At 54.9% G+C, this 24,062-nt stretch overlaps 7 protein-coding genes across 7 annotated transcripts; 4 read left to right on the forward strand and 3 right to left on the reverse strand.

Annotated features, from left to right (window-relative positions):
* Nucleotides 1-671: 671 nt before the first annotated feature.
* M421DRAFT_26782 (DDE-domain-containing protein) lies at nucleotides 672-1,358 on the reverse strand (the record flags this gene model as incomplete). The annotated part of the gene is made up of 2 exons (XM_033588760.1): nucleotides 672-1,082; nucleotides 1,155-1,358. Coding segments are annotated over 2 exons (615 nt in total), but the record flags the coding sequence as incomplete, so codon positions are not given.
* A 479-nt stretch (nucleotides 1,359-1,837) lies between these two features.
* M421DRAFT_419235 (uncharacterized protein) lies at nucleotides 1,838-3,687 on the reverse strand. Its single transcript, XM_033592048.1, has one exon. The coding sequence runs from the start codon at nucleotides 3,429-3,431 to the stop codon at nucleotides 2,280-2,282; it is 1,152 nt and encodes a 383-aa protein (XP_033450432.1). The 5' UTR covers nucleotides 3,432-3,687; the 3' UTR covers nucleotides 1,838-2,279.
* A 121-nt stretch (nucleotides 3,688-3,808) lies between these two features.
* M421DRAFT_100100 (heat shock protein Hsp88) lies at nucleotides 3,809-6,511 on the forward strand (the record flags this gene model as incomplete). Its single annotated transcript, XM_033586482.1, has 4 exons — nucleotides 3,809-3,883; nucleotides 3,943-3,974; nucleotides 4,198-6,172; nucleotides 6,224-6,511. 4 exons carry the CDS (start codon nucleotides 3,809-3,811, stop codon nucleotides 6,509-6,511), a joined length of 2,370 nt encoding a protein of 789 aa, XP_033450433.1.
* A 514-nt stretch (nucleotides 6,512-7,025) lies between these two features.
* On the reverse strand, nucleotides 7,026-14,229 carry M421DRAFT_59755 (uncharacterized protein; the record flags this gene model as incomplete). Its single annotated transcript, XM_033595710.1, has 8 exons — nucleotides 7,026-7,850; nucleotides 7,906-8,226; nucleotides 8,272-9,990; nucleotides 10,069-11,373; nucleotides 11,473-12,375; nucleotides 12,443-12,645; nucleotides 12,978-13,222; nucleotides 13,478-14,229. The coding sequence occupies 8 exons, from the start codon at nucleotides 14,227-14,229 to the stop codon at nucleotides 7,026-7,028; spliced, it is 6,273 nt and encodes a 2,090-aa protein (XP_033450434.1).
* A 1,346-nt stretch (nucleotides 14,230-15,575) lies between these two features.
* M421DRAFT_59233 (uncharacterized protein) lies at nucleotides 15,576-16,438 on the forward strand (the record flags this gene model as incomplete). The annotated part of the gene is made up of 3 exons (XM_033595667.1): nucleotides 15,576-15,617; nucleotides 15,665-16,202; nucleotides 16,251-16,438. The coding sequence occupies 3 exons, from the start codon at nucleotides 15,576-15,578 to the stop codon at nucleotides 16,436-16,438; spliced, it is 768 nt and encodes a 255-aa protein (XP_033450435.1).
* Nucleotides 16,439-17,417: 979 nt separating this feature from the next.
* M421DRAFT_414208 (MDR efflux pump ABC3) lies at nucleotides 17,418-21,755 on the forward strand. Its single transcript, XM_033590471.1, has 10 exons — nucleotides 17,418-17,498; nucleotides 17,554-17,608; nucleotides 17,655-18,159; nucleotides 18,209-18,305; nucleotides 18,363-18,969; nucleotides 19,028-19,637; nucleotides 19,693-19,865; nucleotides 19,921-20,450; nucleotides 20,503-20,618; nucleotides 20,665-21,755. The coding sequence occupies exons 1-10, from the start codon at nucleotides 17,476-17,478 to the stop codon at nucleotides 21,534-21,536; spliced, it is 3,588 nt and encodes a 1,195-aa protein (XP_033450436.1). The 5' UTR covers nucleotides 17,418-17,475; the 3' UTR covers nucleotides 21,537-21,755.
* A 151-nt stretch (nucleotides 21,756-21,906) lies between these two features.
* On the forward strand, nucleotides 21,907-23,940 carry M421DRAFT_414211 (beta-lactamase/transpeptidase-like protein; the record flags this gene model as incomplete). Its single annotated transcript, XM_033590472.1, has 3 exons — nucleotides 21,907-22,447; nucleotides 22,626-22,938; nucleotides 22,988-23,940. 3 exons carry the CDS (start codon nucleotides 21,907-21,909, stop codon nucleotides 23,895-23,897), a joined length of 1,764 nt encoding a protein of 587 aa, XP_033450437.1. The 3' UTR covers nucleotides 23,898-23,940.
* Nucleotides 23,941-24,062: the final 122 nt, after the last annotated feature.

The following is a 24,062-nucleotide window of genomic DNA, read 5'->3' on the forward strand; positions in this document are numbered from 1 at the left end:
CCACACACAGTGCCTGTCTACATACAGTGCCTGTGCGCAACGGCGTCAACCACACGCGGGCATTGGTACCAGCACTCCACTGCACATGTTGCTTCGCTAGTATTGTTGCTTCGCTAGTAACGTGGTCCACCACCGAGCGGATCACCCCACCGAGCGAATCACCAAATGCAACTATATATCTTTGAACGTGAATAACTCAACACAACAACAAGATATAATAGTGCGTAATAGCTTGAATTAATCGCCTATCTCTACTGTATCTTTCTTGCATGTACGCTTGTTGTGTCCTGTGTTGCCACACCTCCTGCAGCGCGGAATACCCCTGCTGCTAGCACCTGCCTGCACTCTCCCCTCACGCCTCTCTACTTCAAGTTGAACCTCAGCATCCTTTTGGGTAACTATTACCCCTGCTTCTACCTGTGATAGAGTCCCCCCCTTCTGTATTCGCTTCTTCTTACGCTTTTTACGCTCAAAGCAGCCTGATTTGCTTGCTCAAGACTATCTATCTAAGCTTCAAGCAACGTGTGTGAGTGTACCTTCAAAGTTGACCCCTTTTTAACCTGCAGCACTATCTTAAGAATAGATTCAGGTGAGGAACTCCTATAGTCCCTTATCCTCTTGAGAATTAGCGTTGTTTGAGCCTCTATTTCCCAGGCGTTGCTTGGTGTTTTAGGCTGCCAAGGGGTACTCCTAGGTAAAGGTAGTGTTAGTGTACGAGGCTTCACTTCAAGCCTTGATAGCACCACCTCTGGGTTATCTGGAACTAAGCTAGTTGCTCTGAAGCTTGATAGGATATTGTCCTTTGAGAAGGCCTGGTCAAATACTAGGGTAAGTGCAGCTAGGAAGGCTTTCTTGTCAATGTAGTTGATATAGCAGTTTGCCAAGACTCGGATCTCCTCCTTGTACGCACGCTTTAGGGGGGCAAAGCAACCCACATCAAGCGGCTGAAGGATGTGTGAGGTGTGAGGGGGCATACAGAGGGTGATGATATTGTTCTCCTCACAAAGATCCTGGAAGGCGAGTGACTTGTGGCTCTCGTGGCCATCAAGAATCAGTAGTCTGTAACCACCTACTTTCTTAACCTCCGTGTGCTTGATAAAGTGCTATAGCCAGGCAAGCCCAAGCTCATTTGTTGTCCATCTATTATCACTAACCCCTATTCTCCAATCCTGAGGGTTATGATACCAGGCCTGGTCGTGGTTCTTAGCTTTGAAGATGATGAAGGGTGGGATAACCCACCCTGTGGCGTTGATGGCGGCAATCAACGTCACCCACTCCCTGTCACCAGGCTGAACCCCAAGTGGCTTAAGGCGCCTCTCAGAGGCTGTGACTGCCTTCACAGACCCCCCAACGCCTATCTGGAAGCCAGTCTCATCAAAGTTGTACGTGTCTTGATCTAGGATACTATACTTGGCTTTGACGTTGCGTACAAGGTTGAACCAGGGGCTGATAATAGCTGGATTACTGCAGAGGACTCGCTGGTGATCACGGAGTCGAGTCACCTGAGATTTGACCTCAGGCCGGCGTTGGATCAGCCTATAGGCCCAGTTCTCCGCAACCTGGCCACCACTACGCTTAGCTAGTAGCTGGTCAGCCATTCCACGTACGTGGCTAAGCGTAGGGGCAAAGCCTCTAGCGTCAAGCTTCCTTATATATTGTATAACTGCCTCCTCTTCATGCTTCTGAAGCTTAGATGAGTTGGGGTGGGTATCCGTCGTGGGGTTCTTCCGGCGCCTTGATGGCTAAGTGTACTTTGAGGAACCTTGTAGATAGCAGCAGCGCGTCGCTGGCTTAGTGACGCGTTAGATTTCATTGCTTGGGTAGCAAGTATAACTCTATCTGCACAGGAAAGTAATTCAAGATCAACTGGTTGAGCCATTGTAATTGAAGTAGAAAGCGTTGTGGTCTTGGCAGAGTGATTCGCTCGGTGGGGTGATCCGCTCGGTGGTGGACCACGTTATGTATCATGCTGTTACTATTACTTTGCTGTCCTGCGCTCCTGTCTTGACACCAGCGCCACACTGGACATGTGCTTGACTAGTATCATGCCATGTTGCCTTTACTTGACCAGTGTTTTTACTTGACCAGTGCCCTTACTTGACCAGTGCCTTTACTTGGCAGTGCCTTTGCTTGACCAGTACCTTTGCTTGACCAGTGCCTTTGCTTGACCAGTACCTTTACTTGACCAGTGCCTTTACTTGACCAGTGCCTTTACTTGACCAGTGCCTCTACTTGACTAATGCCTCTACTTGACCAATGCCTCTACTTGGCCAACGCCTCTACTTGGCCAACGCCTTTACTTGGCCATGTTGCGTTTCCACATCCTCGTCTGCATCGTCCCGCCGTCCGTTGCGCTTGCTCTTCGACCTTGCGCGCTTGCTGCCGCCCGGAGCTGGCGCACTGCTGACGGCTCTCTTCTTCGTAGCCGTCCCAGGCAGAAACCTGCCGCTGCCGGCAGCTTCTCGGATGAGCGACGTGACGAGTTCCTCCACGGCCAGCTGCCCCGCGCTGGCGTCCTGCGAGGCGCCGCCCTCGGCGGGGGAGTCTCCAGCAAGCGGATCCGGCGCGGCGAGCTTCAGGCGCTCGGTGCCCAGGTGGAAGGCGTTGCACGCTATGCGCGACACCTGGACCGCCGGGTGCGACACGTCGAGCGCGAGGTGGGCCGCGAGGTAGTCCGAGAGGGCGGCGGTAAAGGGCCTGTCGCGCGCGTGCGTGCCTCGGGCGACGAAGCCGGGGACGTCGGCGGCAGCTATGGTCAAGTCGACGTGCCGGAGGAGCGTGGTTGCGGTGGGAAAGGCGAGCTGCACGCTGAGCTGGCCCACGACCCCGGCAATCGTCTGCGTCGAGGTGCTGGCCGACAGGTGGCGGAAGCACGTCTCGATGCTCGCCGTGATAAACGCCGACGGCAGCCTCAGCGGGGCGACGTGGGCATCGAATGCGGTGCGCAGGTACTGCAGGAACACGTCGCGCACCGCGCCGGGCATCTTCAGCAGCAGCAGCGGCAGCGACGAGAAGCCGTCGGGCGCGGCGGGACCGCGGGGATCGCGCAGCAGCAGCGCCTGGTACGATTGCGTCTCGTACTCGACGCGCACCTCGATGCCCCGCGGCTCGCTGGGCGGCGGCAGCGCGCGCAGCGCCGACGCCTCGGCGTCGTGCTGCAGCGGGTCGTGGCCGTCGATCCAGGCGTCCTCGTCGCCGAGCAGGTCCCAGCTGCACGCCTCGAGCGGCCCCAGCCTGGCTGTGTCCTCGGCGCCGGCAAAGTCGACCTGCACGCCGCGCACCGCGTCGCCCTTTAGCTGCTCCCGCAGACGTTTCGCGTGCGTGCGCAGGGCGCCGTCGGCAAGCAGGACAGCGGCGCCATGGTGCAGCGGCGACAGGCGGTACAGGCTGTAGGTGCGGTTGTAGAGCGGATACGGGGGGATGTCGGCCATGGTGTCGGCATGTTGGCGGGCGGCCCCGACTCTCGACTCGACTCGACGCGACGCGACGGAATGGCAGCGGGCAGACGTGCCTGGCGGCGGCGGTGACGGAACGCGCGGTGGGTCGAGCCGAGGGTCCGTGCGGCTGCCCACCACAAGTTTCTGTTAGCGGGGCATTCAATTCGAGATTGTTCGCTCTGATTCTACGAGCAGCCAGCCCGGCACAGTGCAAACTGCAAACCTCGACAAACTCCACCTATACAAGGCACTCTTGCTGCAGCTGCCGCCCCGACCACCTTGCACGACTCTTTTTTTTTTTTTCTTCTTCTCCCACCCCGTTTGATACCCTTACCCAGTAACCAACCGATACCCCGCGCACCTGTGTAGACATGTCTGTTGTGGGCATTGACTTGGGCACGCTCAACAGCGTCATTGCTGTTGCGCGCAACCGCGGTGTCGATGTGGTGAGTCTGCTCCAGCGGCGCATGCCCGCACACCACAAGTGCCCTACTGACGTCCGCAGATCGCCAACGAGGTCTCCAACCGCGCCACACCGTGAGTGCCCTCTGCATCTGCCCCCGCCAAGGACGAGGCCTTGGTCCTCTCCACGCACGCCCTGCCAGCACGCCCTGCCAGCACGCCCTGCCAGCACGCTCTGCTAGCACGCCCTGCTAACACGCTCTGTCAATACGCTCTGCCAACACGCTCTGCCAACACGCTCTGCCAACACGCTCTGCTAACATGCTCTGTCAATACGCTCTGCTAACACGCATGCCAGCTCGCTCGTCGGCTTCGGCCCCAAGAGCAGATACATTGGCGAGGCGGCCAAGAACCAGGAAGTGTCGAACCTCAAGAACACGGTCGCGTCGTTTGTCCGCCTCGCCGGGCGCGCCTACAGCGACCCCGATGTCCAGCTCGAGCAGGACTTTGTCTCGGCCCCGCTCGTCGACATCAACGGCCAGGTCGGCGCCGAGGTCACATACCTGGGCAAGAAGGAGCAGTTCACGGCGACGCAAATCACAGCCATGTACCTGACCCGCATGCGCGCCACGGCGTCGACGGAGCTGAAGCTGCCCGTCAACGACGTGGTGCTCTCGTGCCCCGTCTGGTACACAGACGCCCAGCGCCGCGCCCTCCTCGACGCTGCCCAGATTGCCGGCCTCAACTGCCTGCGCCTGATCAACGACAACACGGCCGTCGCGCTCGGCTACGGCATCACCAAGCTCGACCTGCCCGCCGCCGACGAGAAGCCCAAGCGCGTCTGCTTTGTCAACGTCGGCCACAGCAACTACACGGCCACCGTGGTCGAGTTCAAAAAGGGCGAGCTCGCGGTCAAGTCGAGCGCCTGGGACCGCCACTTTGGCGGCCGCTACATTGACAAGGCCCTCGTGGAGCACTTTGCCAAGGAGTTTGACGAAAAGTACAAGATCAACGTCATGGAGAATGGCAAGGCGCGCTTCCGTCTGGCGGCCGGCGTCGAGAAGCTCAAAAAGGTCCTCTCCGCCAACAACATGGCGCCCCTCAACGTCGAGTCCATTATGAGCGACGTCGACGTGCGCGGCATGCTCAAGCGCGAGGAGCTCGAGGAGCTCATCAAGCCTCTGCTCGAGCGCGCCACTGTGCCCATTGAGCAGGCCCTCGCCGAGGCCAGCCTCAAGCCCGAGGACATTGACCACGTCGAGCTGGTCGGTGGATGCACGCGTGTCCCTGCCCTCAAGGCTGCCATCCAGGACTTCTTCCCGGGCAAGACGCTGTCCTTTACACTCAACGCCGACGAGGCCGTCGCCCGTGGCTGCGCCTTTAGCTGCGCCATCCTCTCGCCCGTCTTCCGTGTCCGCGACTTCTCCATCCACGACATGGTCAACTACCCCGTCGAGTTCACCTGGGAGAAGTCGGAGGATATCCCCGACGAGGACACCAACCTGACCGTCTTCAACAAGGGCAACGTCATGCCGTCCACAAAGATTCTGACGTTTTACCGAAAGCACGCTTTCGACCTCGAGGCCAAGTACGCCAAGCCCGAGCTGCTGCCCGGCAAGGCCAACCCCTGGATCGGCCGCTTCTCCGTCAAGGGCGTCAAGGAGGACCCCAAGGGCGACTTTATGATTTGCAAGCTCAAGGCCCGTCTGAACATCCACGGCGTGCTCAACGTCGAGTCTGGCTACTACGTCGAGGAGGTCGAGGTCGAGGAGCCGATTCCGGAGCCCGAGGGCGAGAAGAAGGACGGAGAAGTACGTGTTCCCGCATCCCCCCTTGATTTTCATGGCGACGAGCAACCCCGCGAAGAGCCTGCCGCCAAACGGCGCAAGCAAAGCGCTGAATCTGCACAAAGCACTGAATCTGCACAAAGCACTGAATCTGCACAAAGCACTGAATCTGCACAAGGCACTGAATCTGTACTTGGGCGTCCCGCTTCTGCGAGCGCCGAGCATGAGCTAACGAGTGATTTGCAGATGGACGTGGACAAGGAAAAGGAGCCCCCAAAGATGCGCAAGGTCAAGAAGCAGCAGCGAAAGGGTGACCTCCCTCTGTCGGCAGGCACAGCATCGCTCGACGAGGCTACCAGGAGCCTGCAGGCCGAGCGTGAGAACGCCATGATCATGGAGGACAAGCTCGTCCAGGACACGGAGAATGAGAAGAACAACCTCGAGAGCATGATTTACGAGCTCAAGGACAAGATCATTGACCAGTACGCCGACTTCGCCAGCGACGACGAGAAGTCGAGGCTCAGCGCCAAGCTCGAGCAGATTGAGGTAAGTCGACCACACGATGATGCAAGCGAGCACAGTCTGACCAACTCCCAGGACTGGCTGTACGACGACGGCGAGGACGCTTCCAAGGCACAGTACGTCTCCAAGAAGGAGGACATACGATCGATTGCCGGTCCCATTATCCAGCGCTACAACGACAAGCTCCAGGAGGAGGAGTCGAAAAAGCGCGAGAAGTGGGAGAAGGAGGCCGCCGCCAAGCAGGCCGAGATTGAGCGCCAGAAGCGCGAGGCCGAGGCCAAGAAGGGCGACGCTCTCCCCAAAGAGGACACGGACATGACAGACGCGGAGACGACCAAGCCCGATGCCGTCGAGGAGTCGTAGACCAAACGCATCAGCGAGACATGAGGGCGATTTGTGCAAAAGCATTTTGGGCGCGATATGGATCGGTAGGGTTACGAATCCACCACGGTAATGCAATGCGATGTTTATGATAGACCGAGACATAGATGAACGAGCATGATTCCACGCATGATTGCACGCACGATTGCACGCATGATTCCACGCATGATTCCAGCACGATTCCACGCATGATACCACGCATGATTCCAGCACGATTCCACGCACGATTCCAGCACGATTGCACGCATGCTTCCAGCACGATTGCACGCATGATTCCAGCATGATTCCACGCACGATTCCAGCACGATTCCAGCACGATTCCACGCACGATTCCAGCACGATTCCACGCATGCTTCTACGCACGATTCCAAAGACACGTCCGTGCACCCCGCTGCAACCGCGTGACAAACAACAGGGAATCAATTATTTCGAATGCATGATCAAACCCTGTGCCCCAACGCCTCGACAAAGGAGACATTGCAGGCTCAGCTCCCCTTCATGCCCCTGGCAGCTTCACCTTGGTCTTCCCCACAACGACCGCTGCCAAACTCTTCACGCTCCCACTCGCCAGCAGCTCCAACACCTGCAAGTTACTCTCAAACATCCGAGTGATGAAGTTGCGAACCTCAATCGCCGTCAGCGAGTCCAGCGGATAGCAGCTCAAACTCCGCTCCGGGTCCAGGTCCTCCTGCTCCATCGACACAACCTCTGCAATCTTCTCGACCAGCGCCGCACACACAATGCTCTCCGCTTCGCTGCGCGAGGCCGCCCCCCGGAACTGCGTGTTCCACGGGACCGCCACGGCCGTGCAGCCCGCCGAAGCATGAGCCTCTGCGGCGCGCAGCAGGTGCGCAAACTTGGCATCAGTGGACCAGAACGGCTTGCTCGTAGGCGCAATCCGCATCCCCGTGATGGGGTGCGCGTTGCAGCTCGTCAGCCCCCCCTCGACGGCCGCCTGCAGCAGCGCGAGCACCTGCGCCAGGCAGATGGTGTCGCTGCCCAGAGTGCGCGCTACCTCTGCGGCCTTGTCGGCGTCTTCGGCCAGGTAGCCGGCGTCCGACACGGCCGTCAGGTCGAGCGAGGCGGCGTTTATGCCCCGCGCGCGCAGGAACTGTGCGAAGCCGTTGAGGAACGTGTTTGCTGCTGCGTAAGCCGCTTGGCCGCGGTTGCCGACTGCGCCGGCCGCCGAGGAGATCAAGATGAAGAAGTCGAGCGCGTTGGAGCGCGAGGCCAGCGCGTCGTGGAAGTTCCACGCGCCCTGCACCTTGGAGGATACGACGGTCGTGTACTGCTCGTACGTCATGTTCTCGAAAAGAACATCCTAGATTGCGTGTGAGTTTCGGATCGAGCGTTGGCGAAAACGCGAGTCGACTTACGTGTAGCACCATGGCGCCGTGGATCACGCCGCGGACTGGTGGTAGGTCCGAGAGCCCGTGGAGTATCAGATGGTCGACGTCGACTCTGCTGCTGACGTTGCAGCTGCGCACCACGATGTTGGCTCCGCCGTTTCTCAGTGCTGCGATTTGCCCGGCAGCTTGACCTCTGAGCGCGCCGCTGCGTGAGAGCAGGACAATGTGCTTTGCGCCTTTCCGCACCATCCACTCGGCCATCTTGCGGCCGAGGCCTCCTGTGCCGCCGATGAGGATGTACGTGCCGTCCTCGCGCAGGAGCTGCATGTCTTTCTTGACACGTGGTGCCTTGGTGTTGTTAGCAGCGGTCATGAACTGTGCCGTCTCACTTACTACAACGATATTGCCGCGTTGGAAAACAACGACACTGCGCTCCGCCATGTTCGCCGAAGCGACGTGATGCAATGCCGCTGCGGTATCGGCAGCGCTGAAAGACCGGATGTTCTGCAGGCCTTGAATCTGGCCATAATGCAGCATTCGAGACACATCAGCGAGTAAGCGCTGGGCAGTCGCTGGACGGTGTTCTGCAAGCGCGGTAAAGTCTACCGAAAACACCGCTGCATTCGTCGCGCATGCCATGTCGAGAGACAAATGCTGGTCGCCTGCGATGTTGACGAAGCGACCGAATCGGGCAAGACATGCCCATGTCGCGCGAGCGACGCGTCGGTCGGCCAGAGTGTTGAACACGACGTCCACGCCGTGTCCGCGGGTCTCGTCTTGGATTCTGTCCGCAAAGTGTGTAGCTCCCGCGGACCAGATGCGGTCTTGTGGAATGGCGAAGTGGCGCATGACGAAGGCCTTTTCCTCCTCGGTCTTCACAGTCACCCATGGGTCTGCTTTGATCATCAGTGCCACTGCCAACGCGGCCTGGCCCACTGGGCTCGCAGCGTCGTGTACGAGCACGCTTTCGCCCGCGGCCAGCCGCGCCTGGTCCATGAGAGCATGCACGGCCGTGCAGTATGCAACGGGCATGGTCGCCAGCGATTCAAACGACATGTGCGCCGGAGCCTTGAGGACGAGCCTATAATGCACGCGCGCAACGGTCGACAACGAGCCTGCTGTCGTGATGGCTGCAACGCGGTCGCCGACGCACAGATTGGGCACCTTGGACCCGGCCGCGACCACGACGCCGCTGCACTCCATTCCCAATCTGCCCACTTGCTTGAGATCAGATGCACACAGACCGACAGCCTGGATTTGGACATCAACACAGTCTTCGGGTAGAGGCTGTGCGACGCGGCCATCGTCTCTGAACCCGACACTCTCAGCCGCGCCGGACATCGCAACGGATGCGCGCAGCGGTCTCGCGACGTCGCACAGACTCGCCGGCTCGGTCGCGGCAGGATGCATCTTTTCGTGGACATAGGCGTTCATATCGCGGTCGTCAAGAACGCGCGGCGTGAACAAAGCTCCGTCGCGCGCCCAGAACTCCTTCTCCTCGACCCTGTCCGTGCCGCCAAACGCCATGCGGAAAACGCGGCAGATGGTCGACACCAGCGCGGGCGAGCGCACATGCTCTCCAGCCGCGAAATCGAGCGTGACGAAATCGTTCAGCGCGCCCTCGGAGCGCAGCGTCCTGCTCAGCCCGGACACCATGTTCGACTCGGGGTGTGTCGACTGCTGATAGGCGCCCTTCACCACCCACATGATGCCCTGGACGCTCAGGAGGGTGTTCTGCAGCGCTGAGAATTGCGCTGCGCTCAGGGTGGCGAGCAGAGGTCGGTCCAGCTCGGTCACGACGAGACAAAGCTTGTCCTTGGCCACGGGCGCGACATCCTCGAGCGAGCCGCTGGTGACTCTGGTCCCGTACGTTTCGGCAAGGTGGCTCGCGAGCTCGGCAGCGAGGTGGGTCTGTTCATCTGTGTCGCCGTGGACGATGACGATTTCGGCATCGAGACACGGGGTCGAGTCTCGCTCGTCGCTCGCGTCCTGCGCGTCAGGGACAGCCTCCCAGTCTAGTTTGTAGCACAGCTCTTGCGGCTCAGCGTCCTGCGAGGTGTCTCTGGACTCCACTATCGGCGCCGTGCACAGGTCTTCGATGGCGATAATGGGCTCACCAGACGCATCCACAGCGAACATGGAGAAACTGTTTGGTCTGTCGCAGAGCAGCGTTCCATTTGGCTCGCAAACAGCCCGCAGCGTATCGCCCGGGGCTCTGAACAAGTCCAGCGCGCGCGCCGATATCGTTACTTTCCCGATCGAGCCGGGGAGGTGCACCGTCCCCAGAGGACTGAGCGCAGAAAGCACAGGCCAGTACATCGAGACGAGCTGCTCCATCGACGCTGGATGCAGTATGTACTCTGTCTCGTAGTGATGCGGCATTTCGAGCGTAGTGTCGGTCTTAACGACGCGCGCGACCGATCCACGGGGCGACGTGTGGCACTGCGAAAGCCCTTGGAATAGACCTCCATACGCGACCCCGATCTCGGATAGCTGCGCGTACATGTGGCTGGCAGAGATGCATTCGGTCGCGGCCTGAGCAATATCCACACTCTTGGCGTATAAGTTCTGCCGCTTGAGTTTCTGCGCACGTTGCCCGTCGACCTTGTCAAGACTCGTCTGCACGAGGCTGATTGCGCCTGTGCAGTTCTCATTCCAGCCGCGCGCACGAGACCAGCTGCGCACGATGAAGTGCTGCGACGCACCCGCGTCATCCTGGTCTTGGTGCGCTCTCAACTCGATGGTCATTTCTAGCTCCTCCTCTGATAGCATGACGGGGGCCTTGACGACGAGGTCTTCGACTTCGATGTGCTCCCAGGGCGTGTTCGTTGACATCGCTCGCTGCGCTGCGGCTTCGATGGCCATGGCTAAGAAGCCGGAGATGGGGAACACAGTGACGCCCTGCATCTGGTACTGTCGCAGCCAGGGCAGGTCATCCAAGCGGACAATGTTTCTCCACGTCGGCTCAGCGTCGTTGGAATACGACGCCAGCACGCCGATGATGTCGTGGCGCGGTGTATCGTGGTGCTTGTGGATACTCGTGATTCTGTTCTCGTGGACGAATTTGGAGCCGTGGTTCCAGGAGTATCGCGGCATGTCGACTAGCACCTGTGGCGCTCTCTCCAGCGCTGTGGGGAAGTTGATGCTGCCCATGTCCAGCATGGCGCCTTTTACGAACAGGCTGCCTGCCATGCTCAGAGCGGTTGTGACGGCGTTCTTCTTCCGTTGGAGAACGGATGTGTATGTTGTTTTCGCAGCGGAACCGCCGACGTGCTTTAGGATTTGCTTGATGGGGCCTTGCAGCGCGGCGTGCGGGCCTAGCTCGCAGAGGTGGTTGACGGGCATCTTCTGGTCCTGTGTTGGGCGGCACATGGCTTGTACTGCCTCGTCGAATCGCACGGCGCACGTCAAGTTCTGCACCCAGTAGGTTGGGTCGAGCTCTTCGCTGGTAGCCAGACGGCCGAGGAGGGATGAGTAGAATCGGACCCCAGACGTCTTCGGGGCCTGGAGGCCATGCAGCGCCTCTGCATACTGCTTCGCAACGAGATCCATGTGGTGCGAGTGGTACGCCGTGTCGATCTGCAGTTTTCTGACAAACATCCCCGGATACTCGTTCTCGAGCAGCGCCTGCAGGAACACGACCGCCGGCTCGTCGCCGGAGATGGTGATACTGGACGGACTGTTGATGCACGCGATCTTCGCCTGCCCCAGCGAAGGGCAGATCTGATCGAGCAGCGGCACGACTTGGTCTCTGCTTGCTCCGACGGCCATCATGCATCCATTGAGCGCAGGGTACGTTTTCTTCAGGATTGGCACCAGACGGCCGCGGTGATACGCTATGGTCATCGCATCCTCGAATGTGATGAGTTCGGCCGCATACGCAGCCCCTATCTCACCAGACGAGTGACCGGCTACGGCAGTGGGGCGGATTCCCCAGGACCGCAGGAGGTCTACGAGGGCGAGCTGGACTGCGGTGCACGACGGCTGGGACAAGTACGCGGCATTGATCAGAGTCGTATCCTCATCCTTTTCAAGCTCCTCCAGAAGCGAAAAGTCGGCATCGATGGAGATCAGGTGCGCGTCCGCCAGCTTCAGTGCAGCAGCATATATCGGATAAGTATGGCAGAGCTCCCGGCCCATAGCCCACCATTGCGCTCCTTGGCCGGTGAATATCCACCCCAAGCGCAGCGTGTCCGCGTCTTGCTTGCACGGGCTGATTTTCCCGTTAGACAGCGTTTCGACCAGCTCGACGCTGGAGGACGCAGACACAGCGATGCGCCATGGGTGGAAGGACTTGCGCTGTCCCAGCGTGTACGCCAGATTGCTTAGGAGATCGTTCTGGAACACTTCTGGGCGCTGCTCGAGGTAGATCCCCAGCCCTTGCATCGTCTTCTCCGCACTCGCCTTGTCGTTTGCCGAGAGCACGAAGAGCCGCTCGAAGGTCTGTGTGTCGACTTCTTCTTTCATCGTCTTCCGCTCTAGTGGACCCCGCGTCATCTACTCACAAAAGAAAAGCTATTAGCAAACTACCTCTTCCTCACCGTGGTTTTATATTGGTACTCACCACTACGTGTCCATTGGTTCCTCCGAAACCGAAGCCGTTCACGCTTGCCCAGCGCTTGCCGGAGGGCCAGGGTTGCTGCCGTGTGGCAACTTTCAGGCCCCACTCGTCGAAGGGGATGTTCTCGTTGGGATGCTTGAAGTCGTAGTTTGGTAGGATGAAACCGCGCTCCAGCATCAACGCGGTTTTGATCACGCCCGCGATACCTGGGGGTAATCAGTCAGCGTACTCTTTCCGGCAGCGTATCGACTTACCAGCAGCGGCTTCGAGATGCCCGATGTTCGACTTGACGGATCCGATGAAGAGCGGTTTGCGCTTCGTTCGGCCTTCACCAAAGACTCTGTGGATCGCACCCACTTCGATCGGATCGCCGACTCGGGTACCGGTTCCGTGAGCCTCAACGTATCCTGTATCGCGAGGGTCCATACCTCCATTCTTATACACTGCTCGAATGAGCTTCTCTGCGCATCCATTAGCACGGGATCACTTGGACAATTCACCACCGTACCTTGCGCATCTCCATTCGGCATCGTGATACCAGGTGTCTTTCCATCCTGATTAATCCCACTCCCTGTGATAACAGCCCTAATCGGATCATTATCCTTAACCGCCTGCTCAAGTGGCTTAAGCAGCACCATACCACACCCTTCACCACGCCCATACCCCGTTCCGCGCTGGTCAAACGCGTACGACCTTCCCTCCTCGCCAAAGAGGCGCGACATCGAGTACGAGACCCAGAATTCGGGGAGCATGTTGAGGTGCACGCCTGCGGCGATGGCCATGCTGGATTCCCCCGTGCGTAGCGATTGGCACGCGTTGTGCAAAGCGACGAGGCTCGAGGAACACGCTGTGTCTACTGTGTAGCTGGGGCCGCGCAGGTCGAAGAAATGTGAGATGCGGTTTGATTGCATCGCCATTGCGCAACCTGGACGTTGTTAGGACCTTCTGTCGCCGCAAAAGAAATACATCTTCCGCTCCGTGAACTATCAGGTATATACTGTGCCATCTTCTTTGCTCAGCACCGACCGACCGATCAACGTACCTGTAGCCTGATGCATGGGAATCGTATCCGGATCCCGAAACAGATCCGCCTCATACTCTGAGAAAGTACCGCCGACAAAACACCCCACATCTTTACCGACGACGTCGTGCTTCGGGATACCAGCGCTCTCCAGCGCTTCGAATGTGCACTCGAGCAGCAACCGCTGCTGCGGATCAAGACTAATCGCTTCTTGCTGCGTGAACCCGAAGAACGGCGCATCAAATGCAGTCAAATCATGCGTGAGGAAATTCCCACCACGGGCGTTCGTGCTGCCGCTCTTACCCGGGTTGGGGTGGAAGAATCGCTTTCCTGAGAATCTGGCGGTTGGGATACCGGAATATCCCGTTCGGGAGCGTGCGAGGAGTTCCCAGAACTCGTCGGGTGTGCTGACGCTCCCGGGGAGGCGGCAGGACATGCCGATTATGGCTATGGGTTGGTGCTTTAGCTCAATGTGGGCGAGTGTGTAGCCATCTTTGTACCCGTCCGTGTACGCATCTTCGTACTTGTGGGGTTGGGGGGCTGCTGCTCCGTCTGGGTTGATGGCAGTTGACTCCCGGTCTCCATTTGTGTGGCTCGTATGGTGTGTCGAAGCACCGGTTGCTTCGTTGGTCATGGAGTTGCCAGAGTCGGATGCTGAAGATGTGGGGGTTGCAACACCAGTTGATGAAGCATCGTTCAGCGAGGAATGATCAGGTTGCCCGAGTCGTTGTTCGAAGTCGGAGAGTGGTGTCAGGACGTACGGAGCCATGGTCGTCAAAATCTGACAATCAGTATGAGATGTGGAAACAAAGGTAGAAGAGCTCCTACGAGAGAAGCGACCTGAGCGTGAAATTTGAGTCTGACATCTCAATATCAATAGGCAACCGCCATCACAAGATTGGTAGTCTGATTTCAGAGGGCTCTATGTGGTATAGTGTACCGTGCGTTTCGAAGGCATTCATTCTGGCGTTTCGAATCGTCTCAATCGAGTTCGAGCAGCCTTCAAGAATTCATATCTGGCCATTCCTTAGATTGTTGGGCTCATTGCCTCATCGATAGCATCCCTGTGAGAGCACACTGTTCCCTATCTGCCCAGCACGAAGCGTTCCAAGCGGCTTCCCGAAACATGTCACAATAGTTGGCTTAGAACATACAGTGAGCTACGGCAATTAGTATACTCCAAGTATGTCTCGCGACTTATAGACTACAGGCATAGAATGGGCCTGGGGGCAACCTCTTGCAACTATACAAGATGTTGGGGAAGCCGATAGCCGTGATAACGCGCCCTGGATTCCAAACAATCAGAACACGGGCTCTATACAGTCTTCCACTGTATATTGTTACGGAACTACAAGGTAACCTCTCCGCGGCGCAAGATCATCTACTCAGTGACTGAATGCGCGTGGAAAGCAACGATCAGCGACTTGAGCTGTCTGCACATCATGTAACGCCCCGATGCAACGCTACCTATGTGTCTTCCTCTGTGGATCTCGAGATAGACGTACCGATATAGGGATGGAGAGATAGAAGCCTGAGTTCGACGTTGAGAACAAGGCTGCCCAAGCGTTCACCCTTGTCCGGATCTGGTTAGCTTAATCTTTCGAAGATTAGCAGGGCGAATAGCATGCCCCCATAGACGAGCATCGTTGTCGACTACGGAAACATTTCATCAAGTTCCACAAACATCACAATCCTGCTATTGATAACGGTTAGTGCTTCTGCTGAGCTTGCCTAGATATCGAGCGGAGTCGTAGGTACCGTCAGAGCCTCATGCCTTTCTCCGGAGCAGCCGCGTCATGCGCATTCCTCGCCTGAAAACCGCTCGGGCCCCCTCTCAGCGGTCCGATCCTCTCACATGTCAAGGTTACGGCGGCTTCATTCCGAATTTCATGAATGGCACACTTCACAAGGGTACACTGCAGTTGCTTCAGCCCCGTGATGTCGGGCGTGGGATCCACTCCCGCCCTCTGTTGATGTGTTACAGCTGAGCCCCTAAAGAGAGCTCTGACCGTCCTTTGGACGCGCCCTGGCGTGACAATTGACTGATTCCGCCATTTTTTTGCACCTTCACTAAAATCAATTCTTGAGAGGTCAGACATTATGGCTACAGCGGGCATGAAGTTTTTGTGCCTCCCGGGCGCCTTTGGAAGCATTGACGTAAGGTCACGAAACTCGGCATAAGTTATATAACTGATTCCCTGCAGAAGTTCAAAGTCCAGCTGGCGCCTTTGGTGAAAGAACTTGAGGGCGATCAATCTGCCTCCTTCCACTTCGTTCAGGGCCCCTACGAGGTAGCACCCCCAGTCGGCTACGAAGATTTCTTTGGGGGACCACCGTATTATCGCTTCATCGTCCCTTCGGGCGCGAGCGAAAATACCACCGATGTCATTGAGCGCATCCGTGACTTTCCGCAACTAGAGACACCCGAGATGACTATGCGTGAGCTCATGACGTACGGAGTTGCCAAGTCGGACGATAGTGCAAGACGCACATTGGAGTACCTGTATGATATAATGGACAAAGAAGGTCCTTTCGATGGTATCATGGGCTACTCTGAGGGGGCAACCATCGCCGGTACTGTTTTGCTCCACGAACAGGTGAGGGAAGAGCTCGAAGGAAGGACGCCAATGTTCAAATGCGCCTTGTTCTTTGGCGGATGGCCCCCAATGACACCAAACCTCGATGGCATGGTGCTCTCAGACGACAGTGATCTGATGATCACTGTACCGACAACACATATCAGTGAGTCTATCTTTCACTTTATTTTCACGCTAGTGCTAACCATCCTAGTCGGTTCTTTAGATCCGTATTTGCATGGGAATATCGCGCTTTACAATGTGTGCGATCCGGACAATGCATTCATATTTGACCACGCAAAGGGCCACACGTTGCCTCGAGATAGAGGCATGGTCAAGGAGCTAGGAGACACAGTACGCCGTATGATTGAGGAGGTGAGGGGCACTCGTTCTCCTGAGTAAATGTTGGCGTTTAGCAAGTCTGCAGTGACTAGGCAGCGTCGCAATTCATCCTTCCCTCGCTCAAAAATTGTTTACAAGACCCCCACACATGTGTGTGATTGATTGTTACGGGTTGAACCAGAGATCCTTCTTCGGGAATGCCAAGCTGTCAGTTGACTGCTTATTGCTGTGGAATGTGAGGGAGGTTATCGGCTCGTGTACCCTAGCGATGGTCCGAGCCCAAGCACCCCGACATAGTGGCTCAACGGACCACTGTCCACTAGGGATAGGATAACCATCTCACCTCCGCTCAATAATTACGGAGCACACGGATTTTTCTGTCGATTGCAATCGATCGTGATCAGACCCAGTACTTCGGTTCGCAATTCAGTGCATTTCAACGCCAAAGTACTCCCTTCTTTCCAAAGGCGGATCTCGGGTTTCAATGCCGAGCCTTAGGGGATAGACTGTAGGTTCGATGATGCCCCGTGATTGCATTGCACACTATGGTCATGGTGTTGCGCCTGGAAACGGAGCCAAGTGTTAGGATCTTGCCGAGTCGTCCAAAGCCGCATCTCTCGCCCCGCCTTAGAGCTTTTCGTATCAGTCTGAATAGCTTTAGCCGATGAAATTACTGCAATCAATACGCTACTCGTCAAAGCGCTCGTACGGGTTGGTTTGTTCAGTATGAAGCTGATCATCAAAGAGAGCTTGCGTTGGCCCTCGTGGCCGACGCGGGTCTCCTCGTCGACGAAGGCAATGCAGGAGAACGCTAGAACTATGGTCGTAAGTTTATCTCAGTCTTTTGCAGCAAAACCAAAAAATTGACAACGAAGCAGCGGATTTTGTCGTACTCCACAGCTACAGATCGCGCATTTCTTGTTGCGTCGTTCGTAGCCTCTATTTGCGCAGGAGCTACACTTCCACTGATGAATTTGGTTTTTGGTGAGCTAGGACACAACGTTAGAAGTTTCATACCTGACAAGCTCACAGCACAGCTCGTCAAAAGTATCAGTGCTTTGTCGAGCTCACCGGGGACAAATATAGCGGCCTCTTTCATGGCCACAATCAACAAATACGTGTACGTCCGTGAACCATGGGTCTCCTGCAATTCTAAACTGACCTTTCTTGCACAGCGTCTACATTGTATGCTTATTTATTGGACGCTTATTTTTAGCCTACATTGCCATGGTAAAGTTGTCCCAAAGCCAGACTGCACATAACTAAGAGATCACAGATTGGGTTCCGCATCAGCAGCTTACGTATCTCAGCAAACGTACGTTTTCACTACCTCCAAGAACTCTTTCGACTACCGGTCTCCACCTTGGATACCCTTCCTCCGGGACAAACAACTGCCATCATTACCGTCACCGCAAATATCCTTCAAATGGGGATTTCCGAACGTCTCTCGTCACTGATTCAAGCTATATCAGTAATATCGATTGCCGTGATCATCGGGTGTTGCTTTAGCTGGGAGTTGACAATGGCGACTTCAAGTGGTCTGTTGGCGATTGCTTTCTGGTATTCAATTATGACACCTTTATCGGCGAGGAGATATGCCGGTGCTCAGAAGCTTGAGCGAGAAGCAGCAGGATTCGCGGCCGATGCGCTGTCAAGCCTGAAGATGATAGCAGCTTGTGGATCAGAGAACAAGATTTCTAAGCGCTACGGCAAACTAGTAGACGAGATAAGCATCATCAGTCGAGGGTTATCGCTGATCTCCGCATTACAACACTCCCCTGGTCTGTGCTTGGCCTCATTCACTAAAGGAGTCGGACTGACTTTCAGCAGTCTTCTTCACGATATATGCGACTTTCGCCCTCTGCTTCTGGTTCGCAGCAGACCTCTATCTTGATTCGAAGTTTGCCAACGTGGAAACTTTGGTAGTGTATGTACACTGTGGCCCTGGCCCTGGCTAAAGTCAAAGTATACTAATCTCCCTTAGGGTGCTGATGTCCATCATGACAATGCTCGCTCATATATCCGCCATCTCGGTTCCACTGGCATCTGCCGCCCATGCCATTACCGCTGCAAAGGTTTTCTTCACGATCATCGATGCCCCTAAGCCTATATCCACGGGCGTCCGTGGGGATGTTGTCGAGACGGGAGCCGATATTGTAATGCAGAACATCAACTTCGCATATCCAACACGTCACGATGTCAAGGTACTGGACGGACTTACCTTGTGCATACGTGCAGGGAAGAAGACTGCGATTGTGGGGCCTAGTGGGTCCGGTAAAAGCACAACAGTGGCACTCATCCAACGCTGGTATGAGCTGGGCGAAGCCGATCCTATTGCCAGCTACCTGCGTAACGGTCTTATAAAAATAGGCAACACAGAGCTGAAGAACATTGACCTTAAGTGGTGGCGCGCTCAGATAGGTATCGTGCAACAAGAGCCCTTCCTCTTTGACGACACTATCTTCAATAACGTCGCCTTTGGGCTGACAGGGACGAAATGGGAGTCTTCGTCTCGGAAATTGAGGGAGCAACTGGTCATACAAGCTTGCAAAGAGGCTTACGCTCACGACTTCATTTGTCTGTTGCCAGAGGTATGTGCGAGTATCTGAACAGATGTACGAAGTGTAGCTAATCACTTACTCAAACTAGGGGTACCACACACCTATGGGCGATAGAGGTCTGCACTTCAGTGGCGGCCAGAGACAAAGAATAGCCATCGCCAGGGCTATAGTTCGGCAGCCTAAGATCCTGATCTTCGATGAGGCTACTAGCGCCCTCGATGTAACGAGCGAGCGAATCGTGCAAGCTGCTCTTGATCGGATTGCAAAATCTCGCACAACTATCATAGTTGCTCACCGGTTGGCTACCATCTCAGATGCCGATTGTATTATCGTCATGAAGAAAGGAAAAATGGTTCAACAAGGGACCCATAATGAATTGGTCCGGATCAAGAACGGCGCGTATTGGAGTCTCGTCCGTTCTCAACAGCTGGCGACTCATTTCGTGGATGCACGAAATCAGAACCGCCATGATGCCAACATTGAGCACATTCCAAGGCGTCGAAGCGTAATAGTGGAGAAGGAGAGCTATGAGACGCTCGTAGAATCTGAGACCACTATTGCTGCATCAGTTTCGAGCGCTGTGGCGACAGCATCTCATACTTTCGGTCTATGGGAAGGCTTTCGGGTGTTGATGACAGAACAGAAAAGGAACTGGTGGCGATACCTCGTTATGGTCATTGCTGCCATGTTCGCTGCAGGTGGGTGACATACCAACGCTTGACAACCTGATCTGGCTGACGTGTTCCAAATTAGCCAGTACTCCATTGCAGGCATATCTCTTTGGACGCCTCATATCTTCTTTCGCTTATTGGTCAGAAGCTCTTCGAGCATCGGTCAGTTTCTTGTGTCTGATGCTAATTGCTGTTGCGGTTGGCGTTGGCCTCAGCTACTTTACTCTTGGCTGGGTATCAAACGAGGTATCAACTGTACGCGATCTTATCTGCGAACTCATCCCAACTATACATCGCTAATCGCTCTCAGTATACTGTGAATCTTTATCGCAAAGAGTACTTTGGGAACATGATCACCAAAAGGCTGTCCTATTTCGATGACGTCAACAACTCGGTTGGTCTCCTAAATGCGCGGCTAGCTGCAGACCCGGTGCAGCTACAACAGCTCCTGGGAATGAACATGGCCATGGTACTCATTTCCATATTTGGTCTCCTCGGTTGTATCATTCTCGCCGAGATATTCAACTGGAAATTTGCGCTCGTGGTCATTGCGCCATCGCTGCCGATTATTTTGGCGGGTGGATGGTATCGCGTGCGTCACGAGGTCCGCTTCGAAGCTACGAACAACGCAGTTTTTTCAGAAAGCGCCAGATTTGCTACAGAAGCTATCGGCGCTATTCGAACAGTCGCAAGTTTAACACTGGAGCAGACGATCTGCGAAAAATATGACAGCTTACTCAAGAGTCACATAGCTAAGGCTCAGGCAAAGGCTAGATTTGCTTGCCTCGTCTTCGCTGCGAGTGATAGTCTTATACTTCTATGTATGGCATTTGCACTATGGTAAGAGTGGTGAAATCCTGAATGTCGAACAATTGCTGACTACCACCCACAGGTACGGTGGAAGACTTCTCGCAGGCTCTGAACTTCAGCCTTTCACCTTCCTCGTAGTGTATCTTGCAATCATTCAAGGGACGCTATCCGCTGGACAGTGGCTCAGTTTCGGTCCAAGTAAGTACGAATGTGCAACTCGTTTTCGCAGAGCTGACATGACAAGATTTCGCCCAGGTTTCCGCAGCCGCAAACCGTATATATGGCATGCGATATCGGGAACCGGAGACGGAGGTCACTCCTTTCATGCACCTCAAGGGGTTTTCTCGCTGGAGACTACCTTCACAGCTTCTTTGGAAAGGAGCGGACATCAAGTTTCACAACGTTTGGTTCACATATCCGACGCGTGATGTCGCCGTTCTGCAAGGCCTCGACTTACACATTAGACATGGCCAGTATGCAGCCATTGTCGGAGCCAGCGGCTCTGGGAAGACTACCGTCATATCCTTATTGGAACGTTTCTATGAGCCTATCACAGGCGAGATCACGTACAATGGGGACCCGATCACGTCAATGTCTCTCAGTGAATTGAGAGGCCATATGAGCTTGGTTGCACAGGAATCATACTTGTTACATGGGACGATACGCGAGAACATTATGCTCGGAATTACGGACAACGACCTAGATGACACGACGCTTCACCAGGCCTGTCGAGAATCCGGAATTCATGACTTTGTGGTTTCACTCCCGGATGGTTACGATACCAACATTGGGACAGCTGGTGTCCTACTATCAGGCGGGCAAAAGCAACGAATCTCGATTGCACGCGCTCTCATTCGCAATCCCGACCTTCTACTTCTCGACGAGGCGACCAGCAATCTCGACTCCGAGACAGAGACTGAAATCCAGAAAACCCTGGAACAGGCCGGAAAGGGTCGGACGACTATCGTGGTGGCTCATCGTCTAGCTACAATACAAAAGGCGGATGTAATATTCGTTATGCATCAAGGCCGCGTGGTGGAAAGCGGGGATCATCGCAGTCTACTTGAACGCAAGGGAACGTATTGGCAGATGTGCCAAGCCCAAGATCTTGGGTAGCAATGGGCTGAGCAATAAACACAGATATACAACATCCGCTATACAACACTGTAATCAAAGCTGTATATTTTCTCACCATGCAATATCTCTCTCATCGGATACGGAAGGAGTCTAACCTTCTGAATTTGATCCTGTAAGGTTCAGTATTGTGACTGTGTAGTGGCACGTGGAATGTCCGATCCCTTGCGCCATCATAATCTCCTCGGTCTTGAAAAGAATGTGCTGACCCCTTGCACCAGTTATTGTGAAATTGTCCGCTCAGTATTTTGGCATTTACATTTAATTCAATCAAGGCTCTGACCTTGCTCAAGAAATTCACCACAGCTCAACATTCGCTTATTCGGATACACTGTTAGGTGTGACTGCTGCGATGGCCCGATTCCGTATGCTCTTGACCCTGGCCTATCTACAAATCTCAGCAACTATTGCGATTCCCAATTGTCCTATTTTCGGGGCCGAGTTTCCGACACCGAAAAGATTACCTGAGCACCCCAGATGGAAGGAAGCCCTTGTAAATCTCACCGCTTCGTTCGACTACCTAGATGCGAACGTCACCGGAGATGATCTTTCGTACTCCGTGCAGATTTTCTCAACAGATTATGAGCCCAAGGTCCTTGCAGAACGACACCGGACAGCATTGACCTTATTACCCCAGACCGAAGGCGTCAAAGAAGTAGGCCCTGATACTGTGTACCGCATCGGCAGCGTTTCTAAGGTCTTCACCGTACTTGCTTTTCTAGCAGAAGTTGGGGATACGCATTGGAATACACCCATCACCGCATTCATCCCGGAACTGGCCCAATACTCTCTCCAGACTTCGGCACAGTTAATCGATGATGTTCGAAGAACAGACTGGGATGACATTACTATTGGTGCCCTGGCGGCGCAAGTATCCGGGATAGGGAGGGACTGTAAGTGCTCCGCATCGAAAATGATATATGCGATAGAAGTTCTGACGATAGTTAGATGGAGTCCTTGGTGAGTTGACACAGACTGAAAATATCTCTGTAAATTGGCAGTCGAGCTTTCCGACTTTAAGGAGCGCCTCAGTGCCGCCTTGTGGGGCTTGGCCACTCTGCACAAGAAAAGGTATGTACTGTAGCGAAAGGTCAAGTCAATTTGGTGCTGATATAACAGCAGAATTCTTCGCGGGCATCGAAATGATGTTCCCTTCTTATCTGCCGTGGCAGACTGCTGGTTACTCCAATATTGGCTATCAACTCCTGTCATACGCGCTCGAGTCCATGACTGGCAAGAAATTCGTTGAAATACTCAACACACGGGTTATCAAGCCTCTAAACCTGCAACATACCTTTTACGAAAACGTGCCCCCCTCGTTGGGAGTGATTCCTACCACAACAAAAGACGATTTCTGGTGGGTCAATTTAGGCGACGCAAATCCGTAAGTATCAGCTTACATCTTCCCGATAATTTTGCTTACGCGTGTGCAGTGGCGGAAACATGTATTCTTCGGCGAATGATATTTCCACTCTTGGGCACGCAATTCTCTCGTCCAAATTGTTAAAGCCGTCACTCACCCGACGTTGGCTTAACCCAATAACATTCTCGGCAGACTTTGCAGCTTCGATTGGCGCGCCCTGGGGTGTCCGTCGCATTCAGTTGGACCCATTTGCTCAACCATACCGCTCATTGAGTGTTTACACGAAGGCCGGTACCTTCCGCAAATACACTGCATTTGTAACTCTCTTGAAGGAGTTCAACCTCGGGTTCACCATCATGATGGCTGGAAAGTCACCGCTCAATAACTTCATGCTCGCAGACATGCTAGGCGCATCGTTGATTCCGGCCTACGACGAAGCTGCACGTGACGAGGCAAATGAAATATATAGTGGCATCTATGTCAGCCATGGACCAGATGCTATGCCAAATTCCTCGTTGGTCATCACCACCGACCCAAAAAAGCCCGGCCTGGGAATAATCTCCTGGACATCGAACGGAACAGACATGATCGAAACCGCCATCCAATTGCAAACAGGCTCCAACGCCACAGCTTCCAGGGCGGAGGCTCGACTCTATTATACCCAACTTGAAACGAGAGTCAAGAACGGTGAAAAGCGACAGTCGTGGAAAGCGGTATTTGAAGACACAGGATACCCGTCCGCACCTGGTCCGATATTATTCTCCACTGGTTGCGGTGCCTGGGTTGGACAGACAGGTGTAACGTACGGCTCGTTGCCATTGGATGAGTTTGTCTTTGATTTTGACTCGAGTGGTAACGTGAGGAGTATCACAAACCTTGCGCTGCGAACAACACTTCACAAAGTAGACCTTTACCAGTCTGCGAATTTGCTTCCAGGACTCTGTAATAATGTCTGTCCTTACTTTTCACAACAACAGTAGCGTTGTTAATGCCTTCATAAGTCTTCTTTGAAGACAAATATCGAGGGATAGGAGAAGGCGATGTAGTCGCGTGGCATTCCCATCAGGACTGCTAGATATTTTCGTGTATAAATTTCATATTTTTGTTGATTACTTGTTCTGTTGACATCCTTTCGCTTTAAATCG

Source organism: Didymella exigua (assembly GCF_010094145.1).
Source record: "Didymella exigua CBS 183.55 unplaced genomic scaffold M421scaffold_9, whole genome shotgun sequence".
NCBI classification, from domain to species: domain Eukaryota; kingdom Fungi; phylum Ascomycota; class Dothideomycetes; order Pleosporales; family Didymellaceae; genus Didymella; species Didymella exigua.